Source organism: Microtus oregoni, unplaced genomic scaffold, assembly GCF_018167655.1.
Source record: "Microtus oregoni isolate MIOR12 unplaced genomic scaffold, Mior012 000019F_ref0000042, whole genome shotgun sequence".
NCBI lineage: Eukaryota > Metazoa > Chordata > Mammalia > Rodentia > Cricetidae > Microtus > Microtus oregoni.
In genome coordinates, this window is record NW_024543078.1 from 10,711,557 (window position 1) to 10,734,486 (window position 22,930).

Consider the following 22,930-nt stretch of genomic DNA (forward strand, 5'->3'; position numbering starts at 1 on the left):
TCCATTTCATGATACCCCACTGTAACCCTGCACCCGAGGAGGCAGGCACAGGTCAGCCCAGCACTTCTGCTTCTCAGCATTTATTAAGCACTTGCTGTATGCGAGGCCCCATAGGCCTTTGGGCAGTGTAACAGTCCTCCAATAGGCAGGACAGCGGCACATGTAGGAGGGCAGGGTTGCGAGTCTGAGGCCAGCTGGCCTACGTGGAGGGTGGGCTCCTTCAACACTACCCCACCTTAACTTTTTGAGGACAAAGCTTGGAGGCAGGAAGCTCATTCTTAAGGTTGGGTGGTCATGTCCACCATCCACCTGCTGAGGATCCTATCAGTCTCAGCGCAACAAAGCTATGTCCGCATTCCACACATCCTCTCTCAGCTTCGAGCACCCACAACGCCACTTTTTTTTCTGTGCCCGAGGATTGCGGAGCATGTTCCGCCTGCCTCCTCACTCTTTAATAAAGCCGCAGCAAGGCTGACATCCCAGGGGACCAAATACAGCCTCAGGGACAGACCTTGCTGGCCTGAGGTGTGGCAAGATGCGCTCTGGCAGGCTGAGGAACAGAGGCAGGCTTGGTGTTGGGTGAGCACAAGGATCCTCAGAGATGGCCCAAGGCAAGCTGGACAACTCACTGTGGCTCAGAGAACCCAGTGAATTCATAGTCAGTTTGTGGTGCGGTCAACTGCTCAGGAAAACCCAATCTGACCCTCAGTCACCATGCAGGGACCTCTTACCCTCGTGCCATGGTCACAGGGGTTTGGATGCTCACAGCTGAGCCTGTGATCAGAGGGATGGGGATGGATGTTGAGGTGGGTTGTTCTGCAGCTAAAGCCTGGCTGACACTGCCTGACTGGGTACCATCAGGCTGTGGCTTTTCAAGGCCTTTAGGGAAAGCCATCTCAGGTTTCTGTACCAGGTCTAGATGAAGAAAGGTGGCTGGTGGCTCTACAGCTGTCCCTCAACACCACAGCCCTTCCTCACCACACCCCTATCCTTCAAAATATGTTTGTGGCTGCCCCTGGAGCTCTCAGGCACTACAGGCCAGCTACTATGGACACTTCTCCAGCAGTTGGTTGACACAGAAACTCCCAGAAGCCCAGATGTGGCTCTGCCAGGAGAACCTGTCATCCCAACCTCACAGGTAGAGGCAGGTCTGGCTGAGATTCCAATTTCGCCACGCCTGAGGCTAGGCCCTGAGCATGGGCCAAGAGCAGGGACATAGCTGCAGCCACAAGAGCTGGGCGGGATGGAATAGGCCATTTGAGGGGTATGGAATGCCTGACAACAGATCCCTGTCTTACAAATGGCAGAATAGGACATGTTTATTAAAAACACCAGGAGAGTGAGTTCACACGACACGTGGCAGAATCTGCGACTGCTGGTGGTGCCATTAAGTGCAAAGTGGCTTGAGCTACAGCCTCTGCCTCCATGGAGTGGCAGGATTTGGTCCACGGCAACTCAGTAGCGGCGGGTGAAGTGCGGGTGAAGGTGGGGGTGGAGGACTCTGCCACCCTGGTCCTGGCTGGTCATGCCACCACCTTCTAGTCCACCAGTGGGTACCACATGGCCCTGGGAATGTCCACCATGTGCAAAGCTGCTTTGCCTAGAACAAAGGTAGATGGTTTGCAATGGTCAAGCCTGGTACTACAAGGTGCCACCTTGCACAGAACAGGACCCTATACAGGTCACTCTCAACACCAAACAAGCCACTGTGTAATTGTGCAGAGGGAGGGAGAAAGGAGAAGACAATGGCTGGCATTGCAGCCTTCTTACCCAGCCATGCCACCCCGGCCTGCTGCCACATGTGCATGCCCAGGTCCTGCAAGGCCCCGCTCGGCACCTGTAGGACAAATGGCTCTGTAGACTCTGCCTGTACTATGGACCTGGTGCTCCTCCACCCCTAGCATCCCCTTGGTACCTCGCCACCGTATGTGCTCATGGCCTGTCGTGTTTGTGTCCACAGCACTGTGCCAGGTGGGAATCTGCTGCTCCTCCAACCGTGAGTTGTGCTCTGCCCATTCTCTGCCGACTCTGACAAACAGAACATGGCTGTCCCCACTCACTTCCCATCACACTAGAAAGAGCCCTACTCCAGGGCATCTACAAAGATGACTGTGGCCAGAGGTGGGCAATTAAGGTGCCAGGCACCACCAGGGAAAGGAGAGTCACCAAGACACCCACACTGTAAGGCCACAAGCAGTCACAGTGGTTCATGCTGAGACAAACACATGGGCAGCAAATGCTGGCAGCATGACCCACAGCTGGCAGAGGGCACGGCACACTGTCAACGTGTGAGAAAATGGCAGTGCCCATAGTATGTTATTTTGTGGTAGACAGGACCACCCCAAACACACCACAGCATAGAGGGGTCTCAAGGACAGTATTCAGTGAGACCCAGACACAAAGGGGCACACGTGTGTGTGCGTGTGCGTGCGTGTGCATTATGTCTGCAGGATGGGAAGCACCTGAGATGGGGAACACAGCCAGAAAGGTGGATTCATGGTGCACAGTCCGGGTGGGTGATGTGCAGGCTGCTGTGGCATAGTTTTCAGTATGAAAACACTCTACTACAGGCTCCACTGAGGGACTGTCAGCAGACAGCGTGGAAGCCAGCCTGTGCTCCACCTCAAACCACCTGTCCCCTCCGTGAGCACCCAGAAGCCACCCCAGGCTCTTCCTGCAGAGGGCACTTACCTGGGGGTAGGGGACAGGCCTTGGCCTTCATTCACCTTGTCAGAGCCGTAGCCATGCCAGCTGTCCCGGGAGTCCCAGCCGTGGTGCTCAATGGTGGCTCCGTGGCTGTGGTGGTCATCTAGGTAGTGCTGCAGGAGGGCACGGGAGAGACGGGGGTGTTTCCTGGGGCCCATGCACACACAGGGCCAGGCTCCAATACTCTACCAAGCCTCTGTCCCCACTGAGCCCACGTCCCCTAGATGTTCAACAAAGCTGGGTGGCAAAGTACCTATGAGGCAGCTCAGCCTGTGTACACCCCACTGGAGCTCTCTTGTTGACCAAGGAACAAGGGACACCCAGGGGACAAGCTTTTCCAAAGCCCTGTCTTGACCTAAGCCCATCCCACAGGACCCTATCTCCTCTCTGGAGACTCAGACCATGGTGTATTCTCCTGATACCCAGCACACAGCTCAACTGGAGGGGCAATGAAGGTCCCTAGGGCAAAGACACCAAGTTCCCAACTAAGGGGCAATTGAGCTGCTGTTCCTTCCCCAGCAGGGGCCACAGGTGACCACTGCTACTCACCTGCCCATCACGTCCCTCCATTCCTGGTCTGGATCCATCTCTCCTGCGAAGGGAACAGGGCAATGATATGGGAGCGCATAGGAGTGGGGTGGAGGCAGAAGTCTCCCTTGGGGACAAGTTCTGTATCCCCCTTCCCCATCAGCATCTCTGTCCTAGGAATACAATGGCAAGGATGGGACTATTAGACGGAAGGCTCTTCTCTGGAGGTGGGAGCCAGGGCAGAACAGGCAGCAACACTCTCCATAAAGCCCGAGACCCAGGATAACGGTCTTGCGCCTACAATGGACAGGGGTGAGTTGATCTGGAATACAGACAGCCTGGGGAACCGGAGTAACAGCCCTGACAAGACCCCAGGAAAGGGGGAGTACAGTGTGAGTGCAGGCCCAGGATGCACTAGCGCCCTCTGAGAGGCACGAGGGGCCTTGGCAGTCAAGACAGCGGAGCCACTGTGTGGGTACAGGGTGTCTGGTGTTCCCTGGTGATACCTGCAGTTTTCCTGGAGGTCCCAGGAAGCAATGAGTTTTTCAGAGAGCACTAGGACCCACCTGCCACACCTGATGACCCTGGGGAGCAGCTGCAGGGGAGGAACTGACCTGTCTGTGACATGTTCCTGGTAGTGGCCACCCTCCCGGTGGTCAAAGTCGTGGAAGTGGTGATCCGGCCGTGGGAAGTCTCGGTACCTGTCCTCCATGGCTGCACGCTTCCCTTCGGGCCAGTAGCTGTCCTCTCTCCTGGTTTGGGTTTTGCAAAAATACTTCATTCAAGGTGACAGCAGCAGCATCCAGTACTCAAAGGTGCTGTCATCTCAGGATGGAGGCAGGCTTCTGGGAGCGGGCTATCACCAGCACCACAGGCATGAGCAGTGCTGAACCACACTGGATCCCCTGCCTCTTCCCCTGGGACTCTGTGAAAGTGATGGGAATCACAGGTGCCTGAGCCTCCTCCAAGCTAACCTCAGCATGCCTGCAGTGACTGTCTACTGGCTCAGAGTCGGCAGCATCTTGCTCTCTCCATGGCCTCTCACTGCCCATGAATACAGGATGCATGCAGGGTGGTAACAGCAGAGAGCCGGCCAAGGAACAGCACCACATGGCTTTCCATAGAGGAGGCAGCACCTGCCTATGGCATGACACTTACCGGGCTTCCAGGTCATAGTGTCTGCGCAGCGCCCGCCGCTCCTGCTCAGCCCGCAGCTGCTCTTGCTGCCGCCGCAGCTCCTCACGCTCACGCATAATGCGCTGCTGCTCCTTGCGCCTTTCACGCTCCACACGCATACGCTCGCGTTCCAGCCGCTCCCGCTCTAGCCGTTCCCGTTCCAGTCGCTGGCGCTGGCACTGGAGCTGCAGCCGTTCCCGCTGTATACGTGCCTTCTCGCGCCGCTCCTGGAAGGCGTCCAGTCGCTGTTCGCGCTCCCGCTGCTCCCGCTCCCTGCAGGCAGGTGGCCATCAGCCCAGACAGCAGGCTGCGGCCTCAGCCAAGCCCTCCCCATCAGGACTCGGCAGAGGCCAAAGGTCCTCTGTCAGCCAGGCCTTGGTCTGCTTTGCCAGGAACAAGCCCTGCCTCTGAGGGACACTACTCCTTACACCCTCTGATGGTGTCAAGAACCATTTCCAACCTTAGACAGGAACTAAGGCAGGCTAAGCCAGTGCTCCCAACTCACCGTCGACGCTCTGTCTCCCGGATCTCGCGCTCACGCTGTCTCTGGCGTTCACGCTCCCTCTGCTCCTTAATTTTGTCAAAAGATAGGATGTCTCTCTTCTCCCGGCCCTCTGACTTGCGGTCCTGACTTTTGGAGCTCTGCTGACCAGAGTGACTTAGTCAGAACTGAGCGGTGTGCAGAGGGTTAAGGTCCTGCCATGAGCTTTGGTGGTTGGCCTGGCACATGCCATCCTGCCTAGCTTCACTGCTCATAGCAGTGACGGGACATCTGAATTCAGCCTACGCTAAACCGTGGGAGGGCAAGTTCAAGGCCGGCCTAGGATATAGAGAGCTCATACTGGCTCTTCTGGCCCTGTGATTTTTTTTTTTGTTTGTTTGTTTGCTTTTTACGAGACAGGGTTTCTCTGTCTAACCCTGACTGTCCTGGAACTCACAAACACTGCCTTGTTTGACTCCTAATTGCTGGGGTCAAAGACCTGCACCACCACTGTCTGGCTTTTTTTTTTTTTTTTTTTGGTTTTTCGAGACAGGGTTTCTCTGTAGCTTTGGTGCCTGTACCAGAACTAGCTCTTGTAGACCAGGCTGGCCTCGAACTCCCAGAGATCCGCCTGCCTCTGCCTCCCCGAGTGCTGGGATTAAAGGCGTGCACCACCATTGCCCGGTGCACTGTCTGGCTCTTATCCTTAGCCTCTGAACTGCAGAGTCTGGTTCTTATGGCCAGGATGTTTGTGGAAGGCAGGGTTGGCCAAAGCCCCACAGACCCTGAGGGCAGCACCAGCATTTCCAATTAGGAACAACCAGAAAGCTCTGAATTCAGAGGACCAGGCCGGCAGCTCACGGGGATCCCTGGGCTGCTCCACATGCATGTAAACAAGAAGGAAAATGACAGAAGTGGGGCTTTGGCATAAAGCTAGCCGTGAGCTACGAGGGGCTCCTGCCCTCATGTGAGTGTCCTGCAGTTACACTGATTGTCGCCCCACGCCATGGTCTTTGTGGGGGCAGTTGCTGGTTTTAGGATTGTACTTGGGGTTCAGAGGGCAGCCCTGAGAGCTATGGGCGCTTCCAGTCAAATGCTCACTTACGTCCCCTGCACGAGTGGAAACAGCAGGCACTGCCATGTGAGCCTGCACTCATCACTGGATGCACCCCAGCCCTGTGCCTGGTGGACCACAGTGTGCTAGCCTGGCTTTTTTGCATAGATGGTTCCAGAGTGAAGAGTCTTAGGCAGGCCCATACACCTCCCTGGTGCCGCCAATGACAAGGTCCTACTTTCCTTTGGGTTCACTTGGCACAAGGCCAACAGCAGAAATAAACATGTCATCATTACACTAGACTATGCCGGATGGGCCCATCTCTGCCAAGGCTGCCCATGCCTCAGTTCCTGTTCTGGAGGTGGGTAAAGCTGGACAGAGGATGACAGCCAGGGCCCAGACCTGCCACTCAATGCTTACTCTGTCCTTTGACCTGCTGGTGGCCTTCACGCTGATGACGGGTTCGCCCTTGGACTTGTCCATCACAACTGTACGTTCCGTGCCTCTGCTTCCTACATGAAAGCACAGGCAGCCATGAGCACATGGACGCACTATACCTCAGCCTTGCAGACTCCCACAAGTGTGCAAAGAGTGTGACCCTGGTGGGAGTGTCACCCAGCAGTGGGCAAGTTTCCTCACTGTGTGGTGAGGCAGACTGGGCATCTCTGTACTGCAGGCGCAAGGTGTAACCATCAGGAAAATGGTGCCTCTGGGGAGGCTGAACACATGGAGAAGCTGTAATTTCCTTTCATTTCGTTGTTTTCAAGACAGAATGCTTTCTCTGTGTAGTCCTGGCTATCTTGAAACTCACTATGTAGACCAGGCGGAGCTCAAAATCACGTATCTGTCTCTGTCTCCCTCTGTTTCCTAAGTGTTGGGATTAAAGATGACTGGCATTTTTAGTTTTAAAATCTTAGCTTTTGTTGAGAGGAACATCTCAAGCTGTTTTAGGGAAGAGAGCCACTGGGCTCAACAGAAGATGAAACAGGATCTCAGACAAACTTGACAGCAGGTAGTGCAGTTGACCAGTATCAAACGGGAGGAAACAGCATGGAATATCATGCATGGGGCCAGGGAAACGGCACAGTGCTAGCCTCGAAAGCTGAACCATGTGAATGCCAGCTGCAACACAAGCTCAGCAGCAGTAGAGGGCTCTGTGTCATCACTTGAGCACCACCAGGAGCGACCTGCTGAGGCCACTGTGGATGTGAGAACACACAAGGCACAGGCACATTTGTAAAGGGTCCCAGCAGAAGCTGTCAGCTTTGTCCTGAGATGGGTTTATCAAGGTGCCCTCCTGCCTTGGCTCTCCGAGTGCAGTCTGTGATCTAGGGCATCTACCATGCCCTTGACAGGACAGGGACCTGGAGGAACCGGACTCCACACATAGCCCTAGGCTCAGGCCTAACTAGGCCTACCCTCTACTGTGGAGCAAGACCCTTTTCTTCCTCCTGTGTGGCAGTGCCTACCCCCAGACTTCACCCACATGGTCTGGTGCACACCTGATGCTGTGATTTTGTGACAGGGGTTTGTTAGGCTGTCATAGCTAGCGCTAGCCTTGATCACAATCTCCCTGCCACAGTTTTGAGGAGGGTGACATAGGCCCATGCCCCTATGCCTGATTTGCAGAATAGAAACTTCTGTTCTATCACATGGTCTATGACTGTTGCTCTATACGACAAAGAAAACCCAGTGAGTGGCGAACCTTGGTTGCCTCCTGCCTGGGTCCTCCCCCTCCCCTGCCATGCCTCCACCTCTTCCACCAGTGTCCAAGACACAGCCCACCTGACTTGGCAACTCGAGACCGACTAGCAGCTCCTGGTGTGAGCTCATCTTGATCCTTCTCTTTTTTAATGTCTTCTGGCCTTTTCTCCTCCTTTCTTTCCTGCTTCTCTTCCTTCTTGATCACAGTTCTGTTGAAAACAGAAAGCTGTAGCCTCCAGGTGACCTCCATGGGAATTACCAGCCCCACCCACCAGCGAAGGAGATCTGAGGCCCGCACCACCCCGGCTTCTCTTTGGCGGCCTAAAAGCTGGAAACACCAGGGCTAGAGTATTCCTGAACCCGGGCACCTCAGCTAACCCACACTGCCAACCTTGCTGTCTCTTGATGCTGGGGTGGCAGGCATGTACCCTGACACCTGGTTCTCCATGGTGCTAGGGATGGAAGTCAGGGCTGGAGAACACGCCCAGTCTAATCATTCACTGTTTCTGTGTGTGGGTGTACCCATAATGCATGCATTAAGACGGCAGAGGACAACTTGTAGGAACTGGCTCTCCCACCAAGTAGACTCTGGAATCAAACCCAGGCCATCAGTGTTGGCGAACACCTTTACCAGCTGGGCCACCTTGCCCACCCTAAAAATACTTCCACAGAAGGGTAGTGGGTAAGCCCGTTTCTCCGGCTTTTGGGAGACTACAGCAGATGCAGCTTAGGCCACAAGGTGAGATTCGATCTCTAAATAAATCAACACCAATTAACTGACCCCTATGTAGACAAGCAAGGCAGAGTCCCCATGATATCAGCCCAGGGAGCAAGCTTGGCCTGATCCCCCCACCCCCCCAGTTTCTACACTCTTATATACCAGGCAAACACAGTGTTTATCCAGCCACAACCCCCTTTCCTTCCCAGAGCTGCAGGAGGGGCTCTGTCCACCTTCTAAGGCCTGTTGCAGACGCACACTGCTGCTTCCCACCTTCCTCTCAGGTGCTGGCCAGAGACCTGACTTGTTCTTACACTTCTGCCTGGACTGTCTCTTTAGACTCTCATGAATCAGCCTGCATTTATGTCTGTTTTCAAATTCATTTATTAGTGAGACTCTGATTAGAGGGGACCCTGATTTCCCAGGCATTATAATGACTCTGTTCTGCTACCATGTCCCAAGATGGCACTACTAGAATAAGCCTGAGTTTTCTCCCTATTAGTAGGCCATAGGTGTGCCATCTGCCATGTCTAGACACAAAGGCACAGCCAGGAGCCTCCTAGAATGAGTCCTAGCCCCACCTATGCTGGTGGGTGCTTCCCCAGAGCCTGCACCCTCCAGAGGGCCGGGTCTGATGTATGGTCCCAGTAACGCCCTAACACTCAGCATTCTGGTTCACTGCTGTCACCCTCACTGTGGGATTTGAGGAACAGTGACCACTCTAAGGCCAGCTTGCTCTCCACTAATCTCTTGAGCCTATGTGCAGCTGCGAAGCCCAGTCCCACCTGCACCCTAACAACACTCATGTGGCACTTAACAACTACCTTCCCCACCACGGAGCTCTCCTGCCAAAATTCCCTCAATGCTGGCAAGGACACAAGCTGTCAGGGACTTGCCAGGTTTCCTGTCTATTTCTGCTCAAAACGTAAGTCATGTCCCTTGGCAAGAGCACTCCTGAGACCCTGGCTCCAAGTACTAAGGATGCTGTGGGGATGTGCGGCATGCCAGGGACATTTTTAATAACCGCGTGAACATGGTGCTGTGAGACATCTGTCAGGGTTGAACACATGGCCTACTCAAGGTCAGTAATGTGGCAGGAGGGCTGTGAACTGGTAAATCCAGGGCACATCTGGGTGAGTTGGCGCAGGAAACCCTTCCAGGTCAAGGCTGGCCAGGACGCTACACTAACCCCCCTGCCACGGCTGGTATGGAGCCTGCTGGGAAGCTACTCAGTGACTTGGCTCTGGGCTCTGACTAGGGATTGCATTGCCTGTCCTGTGGCTACCAGCTGGGAAGCGGGGTTTAGAAGGGTACTGGGACCCCACGGGACAGGGCCACCACGTCACTGTACTTCTCCGTCTTGATCTCCACAGGGTGAGGCCTGTCCGGCCCTGGCACCTTCTCCTTCAGGTCACAAGATCTCCTGTCTGCCGACTTCTTCCCGGAGGGCTCGTTTTTGGCCTAGAATGTAACGGGGTGGTGGTGACTTGGGGGGAGCACAGCCCTGTCACTGTTGTGGGTGGCGACAGCAGGAATCTCACCTTCTCCACGGAGATCATCCTTCCATGCAGTTCGGTTCTGTGCAGGTGGCTGATGCATTTGGTGGCCTCATCTGATGTGGACATGGTCACAAATCCATAGCACCGAGCCCCAGGACTCCGGGCGTTGGTGACCACCTTGGCCCCAACAACCTCCGAGGGAAAGAATACACTAGTGTGAGGACACACGTGGCCCCGTCACAAGACACAGGGCTCATGAAGGATGAAGCACCAGGCACCCACTACTGCCATTCTCAGTACTCAGCTCTGCCTAGTCACCTCTGTGAGTCCTAGAGAATCTCCACTGGTCAGAGCAGTGGCTCTCATGGTGACAAACAGTACAGACAGCCAGTCAAGTGTCATATGAACAGATATGAAATCTAGACAGACCTCGCACAGCCAAAGGTAACCCCTGCCGGGCCATGGCTTCTGTGCCAGGCCCTATGCCTAGAGGTGGTAGCCACCACAACAAAGGGAAGGGCTGGTGCTTTGCCAGACACAAAACATTCAGACTGCTTGGTTCAAGCGTGGAGTTTCTGGGCCATGGGCAGGGAGGGAAACTGAGGCCGGTTAAAGGTGAGCTGAGGGTTGTAGAGGCTCTGAGCTGGATGGGAGTGGCCTGAGCCATGCATGGGTAGGTATACATTCAGGGCCCCTCTCAGGTAGGGAGAAGGCCCTGTGGAAGGCAGGTCATTCACTGCTCATGTAGGACAGCCAGCAGGTGACACAGCACCTGACAGGGGTGCACTGTGACCAGTCACAGGTGATATGGGACAACTTGCATGCCAGAATCTGCTGAGGCAACAAGTTGCTCAGCATATTAGGGAATATAAGAACCCACAAATCACCAGAACCCAGTTTCTGGAGGTGAAAGATTGACTGGCATCATACAGCAGGGGCCATTGAACAAAGTGCAAGAAAATCTACTAGAACGCCACAAAAGCAGGGACTCCATCCAGGCCTGGGGAGGTAGGAGAGCTGGGGGCTAAAAAAGCAGAGCCCAGAAAACCCAACATGTTCTTCTGAAAATGGTGGGAGAAAAATGTAGTGGGTAGTTGAACAAAGACAAATAAATCAAGCCCAGTTGGACACTGAGCCCTCAACAGTCACATGTGTTGCAGGAGGGAGGCCTGAAGGCTGCTGAACTCTGCTTTTCATGTCAAACATAACCGGTAACGTGAAAACAGTAAAGCAGCAGGAGTTGGCGCCACACTGCACTCCAGCACACAGAACATCACTCGCAACACTCACAAACAATGCCTCCCCCCAGCATCCAGGGAGTCAAACAGCCAGAGGGACAACTGCACCAAAAGGCTTGGACTTTGGACAGAGTCAGGGACTGGGGGCACAGTACCCTTGGACATGTGTCCCTCTACATACCTCCCTTCTCATAATGGAGATGCTGCTCACGTCTAGATGTGCACCTGGCCCACCCCTGACCACTATATTAGGAACCTGACCTTCAGCAGGGTGGGGGTTAAAAGAAATGGGGGGGGGAGAAAAAGACTCCCCCCCAACTTTCAGCCCCTGCTGTCCTTGAGACTTATGCAGATAGCAGATAACCAGGCTCACAGGCTCTCAAGTGTTTGTAGCTCCGGCACTCCGGCCTCTGCACCCTGCAGTGCATGCAGAAAAGCAGCAGCCGAAAACAAAAACGGTGGGAGCCTCAGGGCTTGTTGTCTTCTGACACCACCTGCAGTGGGCCTGACAACTGCTCCAAGCAGCTGCGTAGGCCTGCACCAAGGGATAATGAAGACTCCTGCAGGGAGCACACCCCTGTCCAGAGTGCTGTGTGCCAGTGCTCAGACTACCCCAGGGCAGAGGAGTCTCTCCTGTCCACAAAGGAAGCTCTGAAGCGTGTACTGCACTAGTGAGAAGTTGGACCCACTCTCCTGCTCAAGTTTTCAAGATGCTCCAGGCTGAAGGACACAGAGGCCAACAGTTTCCTTATGGGCATACAAGCCTGCTGTGTTGGCCTTAGACTCAGAGGACTCCTTGCAAAGAGCTAAGTTCGCATGAACTGTCTCCCTGCTGTACTATGGGTACTCTGAGCAGAACCAAGTGGGTGCTTCTTTCCTTCTATGTCCCAGCTGACCTCTAATTCACTGGGGTGCCCAGGATGACTTTGAATGACTGTGAAACTGGTCTTCATGCCGCCACCTCAAGAGTGCCGAGATCCTGTCTAGTTTATGGAGTGCTGGGTATGGAGCCCAGGGCTCCTGTCAGCCAGGTGAGCGCTTTCCCAGCAGAGGCCTGTCACCACAGCTGCTCCCCAAGTGTTAGGAGGGAGACAGTCCGATTCCAGCAATAAGAAACAGGGCAGGGAAGCTGGGTCTGAACTCGGCCTGATTTACAAAGTGAGCTTTAGGTCACTAAGTCCAAATCATGGGGGTGGATCTACAGTGGCAGAGCGCTTGCCAAGTGTGGGAACCAACATCCGAGGAAAAGAACACTAAGAGCTAGGAGGCCAGCTCCCTCATCCACTCACTGGTGGGCAGGGGTGGGGCCCTACCTTCCCATGCTTGCTGAAGAGGCTCTTGAGGTCAGCAGCACGTGTGCTGGAGGACAGCCCGCTGACCCACAGGTTCCTTCCCGAGCTACAGCTGGCATGGCCTGGGGAGAGGAGGTCATCAGTGCCGCTAAGGCAGGACCCATCCACCAAGCTCAACATCCACCACACAGGGAAGACGTTACAAGATTCCATCTGCCGTGACTATGCGTGCATGTGGAGGCCAGAGGTCAACGCCCAGGATCTTTCTTACTTTCTACCTTATTCTGAGACACAGCCCAATGAGCCTGCAGCTCACAGACTAGGCTGGACAGGTGGGGCAGCAAAGCTCAGAGCTCATCATGCCTCTGCTTCCCCAGTGCTGGCTGGGGTTCCATGGATGGACAGAACCCTCAGGTTCACAGTGCAGAGACTTTACACAAAGCCACCAGAGTCTTCACCCCAGATAATCAGAGTAATACCCGGTGGCAGAGAGATGGCTTTGCAAGACAGCTCAAGGGGGTCCTACAGGCACCTGTCCCTAACACAGCAGGGGTGTTCCTGTCTGGGTGTGCTACCCTGTGATGCAGACACTCAGAACCCTGACAGTGGTTCAGGGAAGGGCCATGTACAGGGCAACGGGCACATGTGGTAGTCTGCAGTCCACCCCTACCCGGACCACCACATGGAAACACAACCAAGGGAAGCACCTACCTCTCTCGTCTTTAATGACTGGCTTTATATCCTGTTCTTCCTTAACAGAGCTAGAGACAAAAACAAATGTTATTGCAACAAGGAAAAGGTGAAGTGAACTACTTTCAAAGAATGAATGTGCTAAAACTGCATACCTACCAGGGAATTAGTCTCAAATTAAACTGACCACAAGAATAGAGTGTCAGTTCCCTACAGAGCAATTCAGTCTAGCTGGCGATACCAGTCATCAATTTAAGAACTCAACCATGACAGGCTGAGCAAGGGAAAACCAATCATCACCCCTTAAATATACGCAGAGACATGGAGCTGCCTGAAGGAGCTAGCGCTGGGCAGCGTGGCTGCCGACTGCAGGCTCTAAACAGCTCACGTGTGTCACTAGTGACAATGAAAGGAGATAGCGTCTGGTCTAGGACTGAGAATCAACAAACCTCATTTTCTGATCAGCGCCCTCACTGGCTGAGGACTCTTTAGGAGCTGCAGGGACGTCATTACAAGCGTCAAAAGCAAACTTCTTCACGTCGTCTTTGCTATCTCGGGGCTCAGGGCTCAAAGCTGCTGTGGGCGCTCTCACCAGCTCCTGGCTGGTGGCATCCGTGAGCAGGGCAGCTGTGCTACTCTGCTCAACTGGCTCCTCTAGCCCTACAGGCTCGTGGTCCATCCTGGGGCCTCCGCCTGACAGCTTTGTCTGTGCCCGGCGCAGTCGAGCCTGCTTGTACTTCCACCTGCGCTTGGCACCTTGGCTCATCACCTTCACCGGCTCCCTTTTCACTACTGCTAATGGGGCGTCTGCCTCGCTCCACTGACACCGAGTACTTGGAGACTCAGACTCGCTGTTGCGGACCAAAGCTAAATCTCCCTCCTCCTCTTGTTCTTCTTCCTGCTCTTCCTCTTCCGGTTGTCCGCAGCTCTCAAATAGGTCCTCTTCCTCCGCCAGCTTCCTGTCTGGCCCCACACTACTCGTGGCCTGGGCAAAGGGCTGCTCCAGCTCCGAACCTTCTTCTTTTACTGGCTCAGATTTACAAGTTTCCCCCAAAATGTCGAGTATTTTCTCATTTTCTACGGATTTAACAGGAATAGAATGGCACAAGGTTTAATCACCAGGGAAATAAAGCAATCACAACTGCGGCTCGGGCGCGGCGGCCCCGCTCACACCGACAGAACTGCTGGCTACACAGAGATTGGAAAACCCGCTACACAGCGCCTGCACCCTACCTGCGCCCTCAGCCATGGCGCCCCCAGCCTGCGCTAAGGGCAGAGGCGCCCTCCCTCCCACCCCATAACCATAGTGCAGCTTCCACAGCTTTCTTCATGGTTTCAATCACATCTGTGTCTTCAGACTTCCTTCCAATGTTCATGGTGTTGATGAAGCCATGGCAGTCACCGTTTACTGAGGAGCCTGCTGCTCCCGGCTTGAAGGATTGAGTTCAGCACCACAGTCCCAGGTGACTGAGCTGCTCTTCGCCTGTGAGAACTCGGCAGTCCAGAAGGGCCCAGGATGAACATCTTGGCAGAGACCCACTTGTCTTCTGGCATCGGTGGCTCCGGGATTAAGTGCCCTACCACAGCCTTGGCCTGCCTCAACTGCTTCAAACCCTTGACTGTGACTGGGTATGGTATCACAAGATCTGTCTCGTGTGTGGACACACAGCCTCACCCAGGGGCCATTTACAAACACTCTGCACGATCTGATGCAAGTGTCACATCTGCCCCCAAGGCTGCCCTTGGACTGCCACAGCACGCACACAGATCTGGTGATATAGTGGGTTTCCAATCTCTGATCCTGTGTGACTGGGACCGTCCACCACTGGGGTGATTTACGAGACCATAACACAGCTTGAGAACAGACGGACTTAAGCGCAAGCAGCAGGGCGCCAAGCCACAATTTTGCCTGTCTCAGCAGTACCTGGTTCCAAGGGGGCTCCTTCATCAGCCTGTTGGAGAGAGAACAGAAGGGCACATGTCACTCTGAATAGCACGGCCACGGACCCCATGCACAGATCTGTCACCAAGGCTTCATCCACTGATGCGTCCCTTCAGACAGCTGCGCCATGAAGAAGCTCCTGTGTACAGACTGAGATGCTCCTCTAAGCATATGACCAAATCCCATTCCGCCCATTTTCCAGGTAGCAAAGACACAGAAGAGCAAGGCAGTGCCTCCCTGACCCCAGAGCTTGGGATTTAAGGAAGCCTGCCTACTCATTCAGGAGAGTGGCCACACCCTGCACACTCCTGGGACCCAACAGTTCCCAACACTAGCATCTCTGAACCCCAGGAGCTGCATCCCTTCTTGCCTCAGGGCCACCACCACACCAAGTTCATCCTTGAACTCAGCCACACTAACTCCAAGCCTGAATTTCTCTGGGAACCTTCCAGGCACTTATAGAGCACAGTCACCTGGCCCTCTGGTCCCTAAGTCCCACCTTACAGTATCTCCACAAACCACACTACAGCCTCCAAATGCAGGTCTGGCTAGCATCTGTACTACACTGTAGGGTTTGGAGGTGACTGAGTCACAGGGCTCTGGCCCCATCAATGGCTCCCTCCTTTGGTGGTTGTGAACAGACAAGGGGAAAGTGCTGGTTGGGGAAGAAGGAGTCTGCACTGTCTTCTCTGTTCTCCGGCCACCAAGCAGCCTCCTCTAGCACACTTTCTCACTGCCTGGTGTTCTTCCTCTCAGACATGTAACAATACAGTCACCTGATCTTAAGACTAAACCCCTGGAACTGTGACCTAAGGGACATTTGCTGCCGTAACTGTCCCTTCGGCAACTGCCACAGGGTGAACAGCCAGTGTGTGTGTGCTCTACACACAGGGACACACATACACACTCAGAAGCCCCCCCCACAGACACACACATATACACACCCATATACTCACGCACACAGACTCAGACACACACTCAGTCTCTTCTACAATGCAGAGCCACAGGGAGACGCTACTCACCAGAGTTACTTTGAGGTCTGACGCTGAAGCTTCCGGAGTCTTAAAGACATCCTCATTCACCTGGAAAAATGAATCAAAACATGACTTCGTGGAGGCCAGAGCAGTGAACACCTCTGTCCACTCCTCCACAGCACCCATCACTGCTCAGCTGAAACAGCACAGTTGCCCCTGACTCCAGGCTGAGGCGGACAGCGGCTCTCCTCATGCAGCAGGTGTCCCTTGTGCTGGCTGAGCGAGGACTGACGTCCCCAGCCATTTCTAAGGGCGAGACTCACATCCCAGGTGAAAACTGGGTGCCTCTTCATTCACCCTTGCTACCTCAATCTTACTTGCACGCAGACTGTGCACAGTGGAGGACCTCCAGTTTACCCATTCCCACTAGGAGGTGTTCATAGATCCCAGCCTCAGTTGAAGCTGAGTCTTAGCAAGTCCCTCAGAAAGGAGACCAGACTACACTGAATCGACTAGCTGCTAGTGCCATGCAAAGTCATCCTAAAAAGGACAACAGGTGCCCATGGGACAGACACGTGCTGGGCTCAGGCCTTGAGAACTGACAGCAACACCACCAGGTGACAGAAAACAACCTGCTCTGTGGAGCGTGTTTCCACAGCACTTAAAACCCTTGTGACCCGAGGAGCCTTCATGCCACCCACACGCCCCTCTCTGTGAGTCCACAGCACTCCCTGCGCTATCCCAGAGCAATGGCCACCGGCACCTGACTGTGGAGGGATTAATCGGGTCTGGTTCTACCAGGACCTGGGTAGCCCTGATGCTGAGCCCCCAGGGCCGCTGGCGCACGCGTGGCTGCAAGTTACCTACAGCATGCTCCAGGAGCTGAGCTGGAAGCTGTCCCAGCTGCGCGGCCACGTACTCTTTACTGTCAACGAAGGCAGGAAGAACGCAGTCGTCGGTGTTGCCCTCCCCCAAGCAGGGCTCAATGAGGTCCTCAGCCTCCGTCCCATCTGGCACACCTGTGTCCATGGTGTCCCTGTCCTGTGAGCTCTGCAGAGTCACAACCCCGTCCTCCTGTGAGGGGAGTGAGGACGTCAGTCACCAAGACCATGGGATGTGGGAAGGTGTGCCGCCCCCAGGCCCAACACACCTGCCCATCTCTGGAATCTTCTTCCAGGCCGTTGTCCTCGCCGCCCTCCTCCTCCATCTTGAATCCTAATTATAGAATAGTGTCAGTTGGGTTAGAGTCCAGAGCCAGCCTCAGAATTCCTCCGTATTGCAGAGATCCTGTCTAGGTGGGATGTTTTTCCCAGCCAAGACTTCAATCATCTTAGCAAAGCTCTCAGACTCTGTATAAAAGCCTTAGGAGAAAGCTACAGAGAAACCCTATCTTTAAAAAAAAAAAAAAGCCTTAGGAGATCTCAAAACTGTCCCAGACTAAAACAGAGGAAAAGTCTGGAACTCCCTTTCTACAGACTCAGAGATGCCTGTCCCTGCCTCCCATCACTCCAGGAAAGGGTATGGGATACCTGCGGTGCTGTCTCTGGACATGCTGGACTGCTGACTAGGTCCACTTATATTCTGCTCCCTAAAAGTACTTGCTTGCAACTTAGGGCTGATTTGCATGGTACATACACATGTGCACGTTGTGGTCTGAGGTCAACAACAGGTGTCTCCCGCAAACTGTTATCCACATTAATTCCTGGTATAGGGTCTTATTGACCTGGAGCCTGCTGACTTGCCTGCCATCAAACCCAAAGGATCCTCCTGGGTCCACCTCCCAGCACTGTAGCTATAAATACGTACCAGACTTGGAAAACCAAGTCTGGAAATGATATGAACTCAGGCCCACCCTTATAATTAATTCTGTGGCAACAACTCAGGAGATGGAGCCATCTCAGCCCCACAACTGTTTTTAAGGTGACACCTGTGGTAAGTTGAGTTCCATCAATGGTTTTGTGAAAGAAAATGAACTCTGTAGGGGTGTTCTAACTGCATCCCAAAGAGGAAAAGGACTGTTTTTGAGGGTTAATCAAAGTTTGAGACCTGGGAGGAGGGAGCAGCATCCCTGGCATGCAGGTGTGCTTGTGTGTATATGTGTGCACATACACATGTGACCCAGACATCACCTGAAGCCTCTGGCAATAGGATGAAATACTCAGGATGCTTTATAACCCTGCATAATGGAAACACAGTAGGCATCCATGACCTAGGGACCTGTGTCCCTCTGACTTTTGTGTTGGTTGCCAACACACCAGGTAACTTCTAAAAAGATTAAATACTGGGAAAGTCATCAAACCATAAACAAAACTCAAGCATCATCCGATGAAACAAACTGCCTGGGGATATTGCTCAACATTAACAAGGACTCCAAATTCAGCCCCAACACTCCTGTAAATGCTGGATGTGGTGATGTCTGCATTGTCGTCCCAAGGCCAGGGTGGTGCAGACAAATAGGTGGGCGCTTTTGGGCCAGTTTAGCTGACTCAGCAGTCCCACACCAGATAAAAGCACTTGCCAGGTGTGATTTGGACGACACACGTCAAGGTATCAGAAGACTTTGTGTCTAGTTCACAGTGTTGGTTGGGAGATTATGGATGGACCTTTCAGGGCAGTGGTTCTCAACCTTCCTAATGCTGGGACGCCTTAATACAACTCTTCATGTTGTGGTGACCCCCAACCATAGAATTAGTTTTGCTGGGTAGAGAGATGGCTCAGGGGTCAAGAGCACTGGCAGCCCTTCCAGAAGTTCTGAGTTCAATTCCCAGCACCCACATTAGTGGCTCACAATCATCTATAATGACTCCTATGACAGTTGTTTGACTGCAAAGGGATTGCCACCCAGAGGTTGAGTGTTAGGAGGCAGAGCCTTGCTCAAAGAAGTCTGTCTCTGTGAGAAGGCTCTGTCTCACTTCTGTCTCACCCTGCTTCCTGTGTCTGGATCCATTACCAACTCTCCCCTGGAGTCACATGCCCAATTTCCACCCTCAGAATCCACTGGACAGCTGTGCTCTTATGTCGGACGTAGGCCACCACTCAGAAAAACGTCAAAACAAAAATAAAAGGAATGAGATGGCTCTGTGAGCAAAGCAGCTGCTGCCAAACCTAAGAGCCCAAGTTTGATTCCTGGATCACACGAAGGAGAGAAATGGCTCCTAGCAAGTCCGCTCTGATGTCTGTACTTGCACCGTGTCATCTGCGTGTACACATCCTCACGGACATGCATACACTGACTAAAAACAAAACAAATCAAGGTGGACGTTATGTGAAGAATACTGGCAAGTGGAGAATGGAGGATCCCTGGGTTGATGGCCAACCAGCTAGGCAGTGAGAACCTGTCCCAGGAAATCACATGGATCACAACTGAGGCCAGTCCACTGCTGACTATGTATGTGCACTCCAATCAGACACAGACACCAAAAGAGGCCTCTAAAAACTCAAGTTTGGACGAACAATCAAAAACCAGGCCAACTCCACAGCTGGGTGGGCTGGGTTTGCCTGGTGGTCCCACTTCAATTCTCAGAACCAAATAACCCCTATGATGCCTACAGCACCTTATTCAGCTGTAAAGTGGGAGGGTACTCAGAATAGTCATGCTCCTCTGGTGGCATGCAGTACCTTCATAGGACATATTAGGAGCTCCATGTCACAACTCAAACACAGGACACATCCAACATGAATTGCAGGGGTCAGAACCATTCAGCGATTTCACTATGTTTGGGGGCTCTGGGACAAATGCTGGGTGGACACTTGCCCAGCCCAATCCCTTTGAGTTACCTCCTACCTCTGAGAGCAGTGGCTGTGACTTTCCTGGAACTTCCTCCCACTTTGCCTGGGCCATCACAAAACCTTCGAAGGCCCGGAGGCCAAGGGCTAGCACATCACACTAAAGACCACTCCCAAGCACCTCCAGAGGAGGCACTCTCCAACCAAGCAGACCACTGCCTCCTCCCCCAGGCTTACCTGACAATGCTGCCCACTGATCTGATACGCTTGAGACCAGTCAACTAGTGTCTGTGACACAAGCAACCGGGGGCACACTAGGCCTTCAAGGCAAGTGTTTTAAAAACAAAAGTTATCATATGACACACCGAGGAGCATGGCGGGGATGTGGAAGGCAGAGTTCAACTTCTAGAGCCAGTCATTTCTTCTCATCACATGGGTCTTGAGGACCAACCAGTGCCTCAGGAGTAGCAGCAAACACCTTTAGTAGCTGAACTAATTTAGTAGCCCTTGGTTGTTTTTTAAACAAGAACCTCACATAGCCCTGCCTCCCTGGAATTGTCCATCTTCTTGCCTCAGCCTCCTGAGTGTTGAGGAAAAGTCCTTCTAGAAGCTGCTGGTAAAAACTGACTTCAGGAAGATGAGCAAATGGCTAGGCTGGTGAAGCACTGGGTGTGTGAGCTTAAGGGCCTGGGTTCAATCCCCAGCACCACATGAAAAGCTGCTGTGTGGGGACAGGAGGATCCCCAGGACTCAGGTCAGCAGCCCAGCCAAATCTCCAAGGTAGTTCAGGTAAACCCATTTCAAAGCCAGATGGACTGGACAGACACTTCTGTGGTTGAAAGTACAGGACAGGCTTCAGCTCCTAGCAACCATACAGATTCACAACCACCTGACTCCAGCTCTAAGGGATCCAAGACCTGCTTCTGATCTGTGGCCACTGCACATGTGGGGTACACTCATACCGAGGCAAACAATCACATATAAAATAAATCTCAACACAGACAAAAGCCAAGGTGGATAATGTGACACCAAGGGGCCACAGCCTCCCACAAGCATGTGTAAGTATGCACACAGCACACATGCATGCACACACAGACCACAACCTGTCTATGAAATGCTATGACTTCCTCTATATTCTCTCAGCAACCATCCTACACAGCCTCAACTCAGTGCGCCTTGGATGAGAAGACCGTGGACGGCTATGAGAACTTCCCCGCGGCATCTTTCAAGAAAACAAGCGAGTGCTGGGAACCATGGCTTGGGGTAGAGCCCATACTTGGGAAAGCCAGAGAGCTTACCTCAGCACCATGTCACCCTTATGAGGTGTCTGTGTCATACAATTCACTTCTTGGCTCCTGCCCTGGTCCTCCTTCCCGACACTGGCCACTCGTCAAAAAGGAGTAGTCAGTGTGAGTGTGGAGTGTGTATGTGTGCGTATGTGCACACGTGTGTGAAAGAGAGAGGGAGGGGAAGAGAAGTAGAGAGGGAGATGGGGGGAGAGAGGTGGGGGAAGAGTGTGTGTGTGAGGACCCTCAAGACCAGCAGCTCAGTCGGCACTCATTCCCCAGGCCAAGGGGTCAGTCAGTGTGTGTGTGTGTGTGTGAGGGGGGCGCTGAAGGGCAGCAGCCCAGCTTGACACTCTTCCCAGGGTGAGACAGGAAGGTACCTTTGGAGCATCTCTTTCCGGTCTTCTTGCTTGTGGTTCCCCAGCTGATGCCAATTTCCTCAGGCTCTTGTCCTTCTTCCTTAACTGCCTGACAAAGAGAGGGTGGATTTTGAAACAATGTAATTTATCAAGAGTGCCTGGCACAAGCTGTTCTTTCAAAGTAGCGATCTTGCAAAACCATCCACAGAGACAGCGAGTGAGCATTCACAATGTGGGTTTCAGGTCTCACCCAACACAGTTGGCTCCCTTGTCATGCTAAAACCAAAAATCCAGAGAAAGGAAAGCTGAAAGCCTGGGCCTCAGAATCAGGGTCATCACGCTGTGGTCATGCACTCAACTGGAGGCATGTGGCCCTGAATATAATCCAGGCACTGGCAAAAAAAAGAAAAAGAAAAAAGAAAAAAATTCCAAGTATTACCCCCAAATCAGGGTTAGTGGCCATTCACAAAAGGATCACTTATCTCACGTTCTCCTGCCCTTTCATCGCACGCAGGGCCGATGGCAGGACAGATGTCCTCGGTTCAGGGAGGGCAAAGGGTCGAGCGAGGTGCAAGAGCTACCATTAGCCCGCCACGACGGTGCACATCAGCAATCCCAGCGTTTGGGAAGCGGGGGCAGGAGGATCGGGAGCGCCAGGCTAGTCTGGGCTACACAGCAAGTCTGAAGCCAGCCTGGGCTAGGGGAGGGGCGGGGAGAAAGTCGGTGCCTTCTTCGAGGAAAAACCTAACACGGGCTGGGGACGAAGGCAAGCTGGTCTTTTCTCCCTCCAAGTATCCTGACGCCTTCCGCCGGCAGCCCTAACCCTACGGACCCCGCTCCACACAGGCCACTCTGTGTCAAGTGCAGAAGCGCACGGGACAAGACAGGCGGGGAGGTGACATCTTACGTTGACCCAAGATGACAAGCGGGCTCGAGGCCAGGAAAGTGCGAGGGGAGCAGAAGTGGGAGTGGGCACGGCCCGGGCAGAGTAAACAGAGGTGGACGCGGGCGCGCGGAGACCTGCCCCGGCACACCGTGCGAACCCTGGGCCAATGCAAGGCACAGAGAGGGCAGCGGCTGGCCAAGGTCACACAGCCTCGGCTCGCCGGTGCCTCGGGCTGAGACGCCCCGAGCCCGCGGGAGCAGAGGCGCGCCCGGCTCCCGGCGCCGGCCCGGAGCCCGCTCACCTTCTTCAGCCGCTCCATCAGCACGCTCTTGTTGCCGCCCGTGTCCAGGTTCCGCTTCTTCAGCTCCGCCCTCAGGTCGATCACCCGCAGGTCGCTGAGCCGCCGCGTCCCAGTCTCCGAGGCGACCGGACCGGAGCCGGGATCGCCCGACCCGGCCACGGGGTCCGCCATCCTCGCTCCCGCGACTTCCCCACCCGCTCCGCAACCTTACACACACGCCGCCCGCGGCTGCGGCGGCTGGGAGCACAAAATGGCGCCGCCTAAGAGGAAAACGCACTCGCTTCCTCCCGCCTCCCTTTGCGGCTGCGCAGGCGCACCGCTCTGACGCACCTCCTCGGTCCCACGTCCCAGCTTCCGCCGGCCTCACGTC

The 22,930-nt window shown here is 54.0% G+C and overlaps 1 protein-coding gene across 2 annotated transcripts; it reads right to left on the reverse strand.

Annotated features, from left to right (window-relative positions):
- Positions 1-1,303: 1,303 nt before the first annotated feature.
- Positions 1,304-22,844, reverse strand: Safb2 (scaffold attachment factor B2). Of its 2 annotated transcripts, none has more exons than XM_041669615.1 (21): positions 22,561-22,844; positions 21,395-21,482; positions 17,153-17,217; positions 16,870-17,076; positions 16,051-16,110; positions 15,011-15,038; positions 13,536-14,163; positions 13,108-13,157; positions 12,418-12,518; positions 9,909-10,058; positions 9,719-9,828; positions 7,731-7,858; positions 6,366-6,457; positions 4,916-5,052; positions 4,393-4,683; positions 3,849-3,986; positions 3,256-3,298; positions 2,692-2,819; positions 1,916-2,028; positions 1,771-1,837; positions 1,304-1,600 (listed from the first exon to the last, which is right to left on the reverse strand). In XM_041669615.1, the coding sequence occupies exons 1-21, from the start codon at positions 22,729-22,731 to the stop codon at positions 1,456-1,458; spliced, it is 2,940 nt and encodes a 979-aa protein (XP_041525549.1). In that variant the 5' UTR covers positions 22,732-22,844; the 3' UTR covers positions 1,304-1,455. The 2 variants fall into 2 exon arrangements, with proteins under 2 accessions (XP_041525549.1, XP_041525548.1); XM_041669614.1 differs by having other exon boundaries at positions 4,916-5,055.
- Positions 22,845-22,930: the final 86 nt, after the last annotated feature.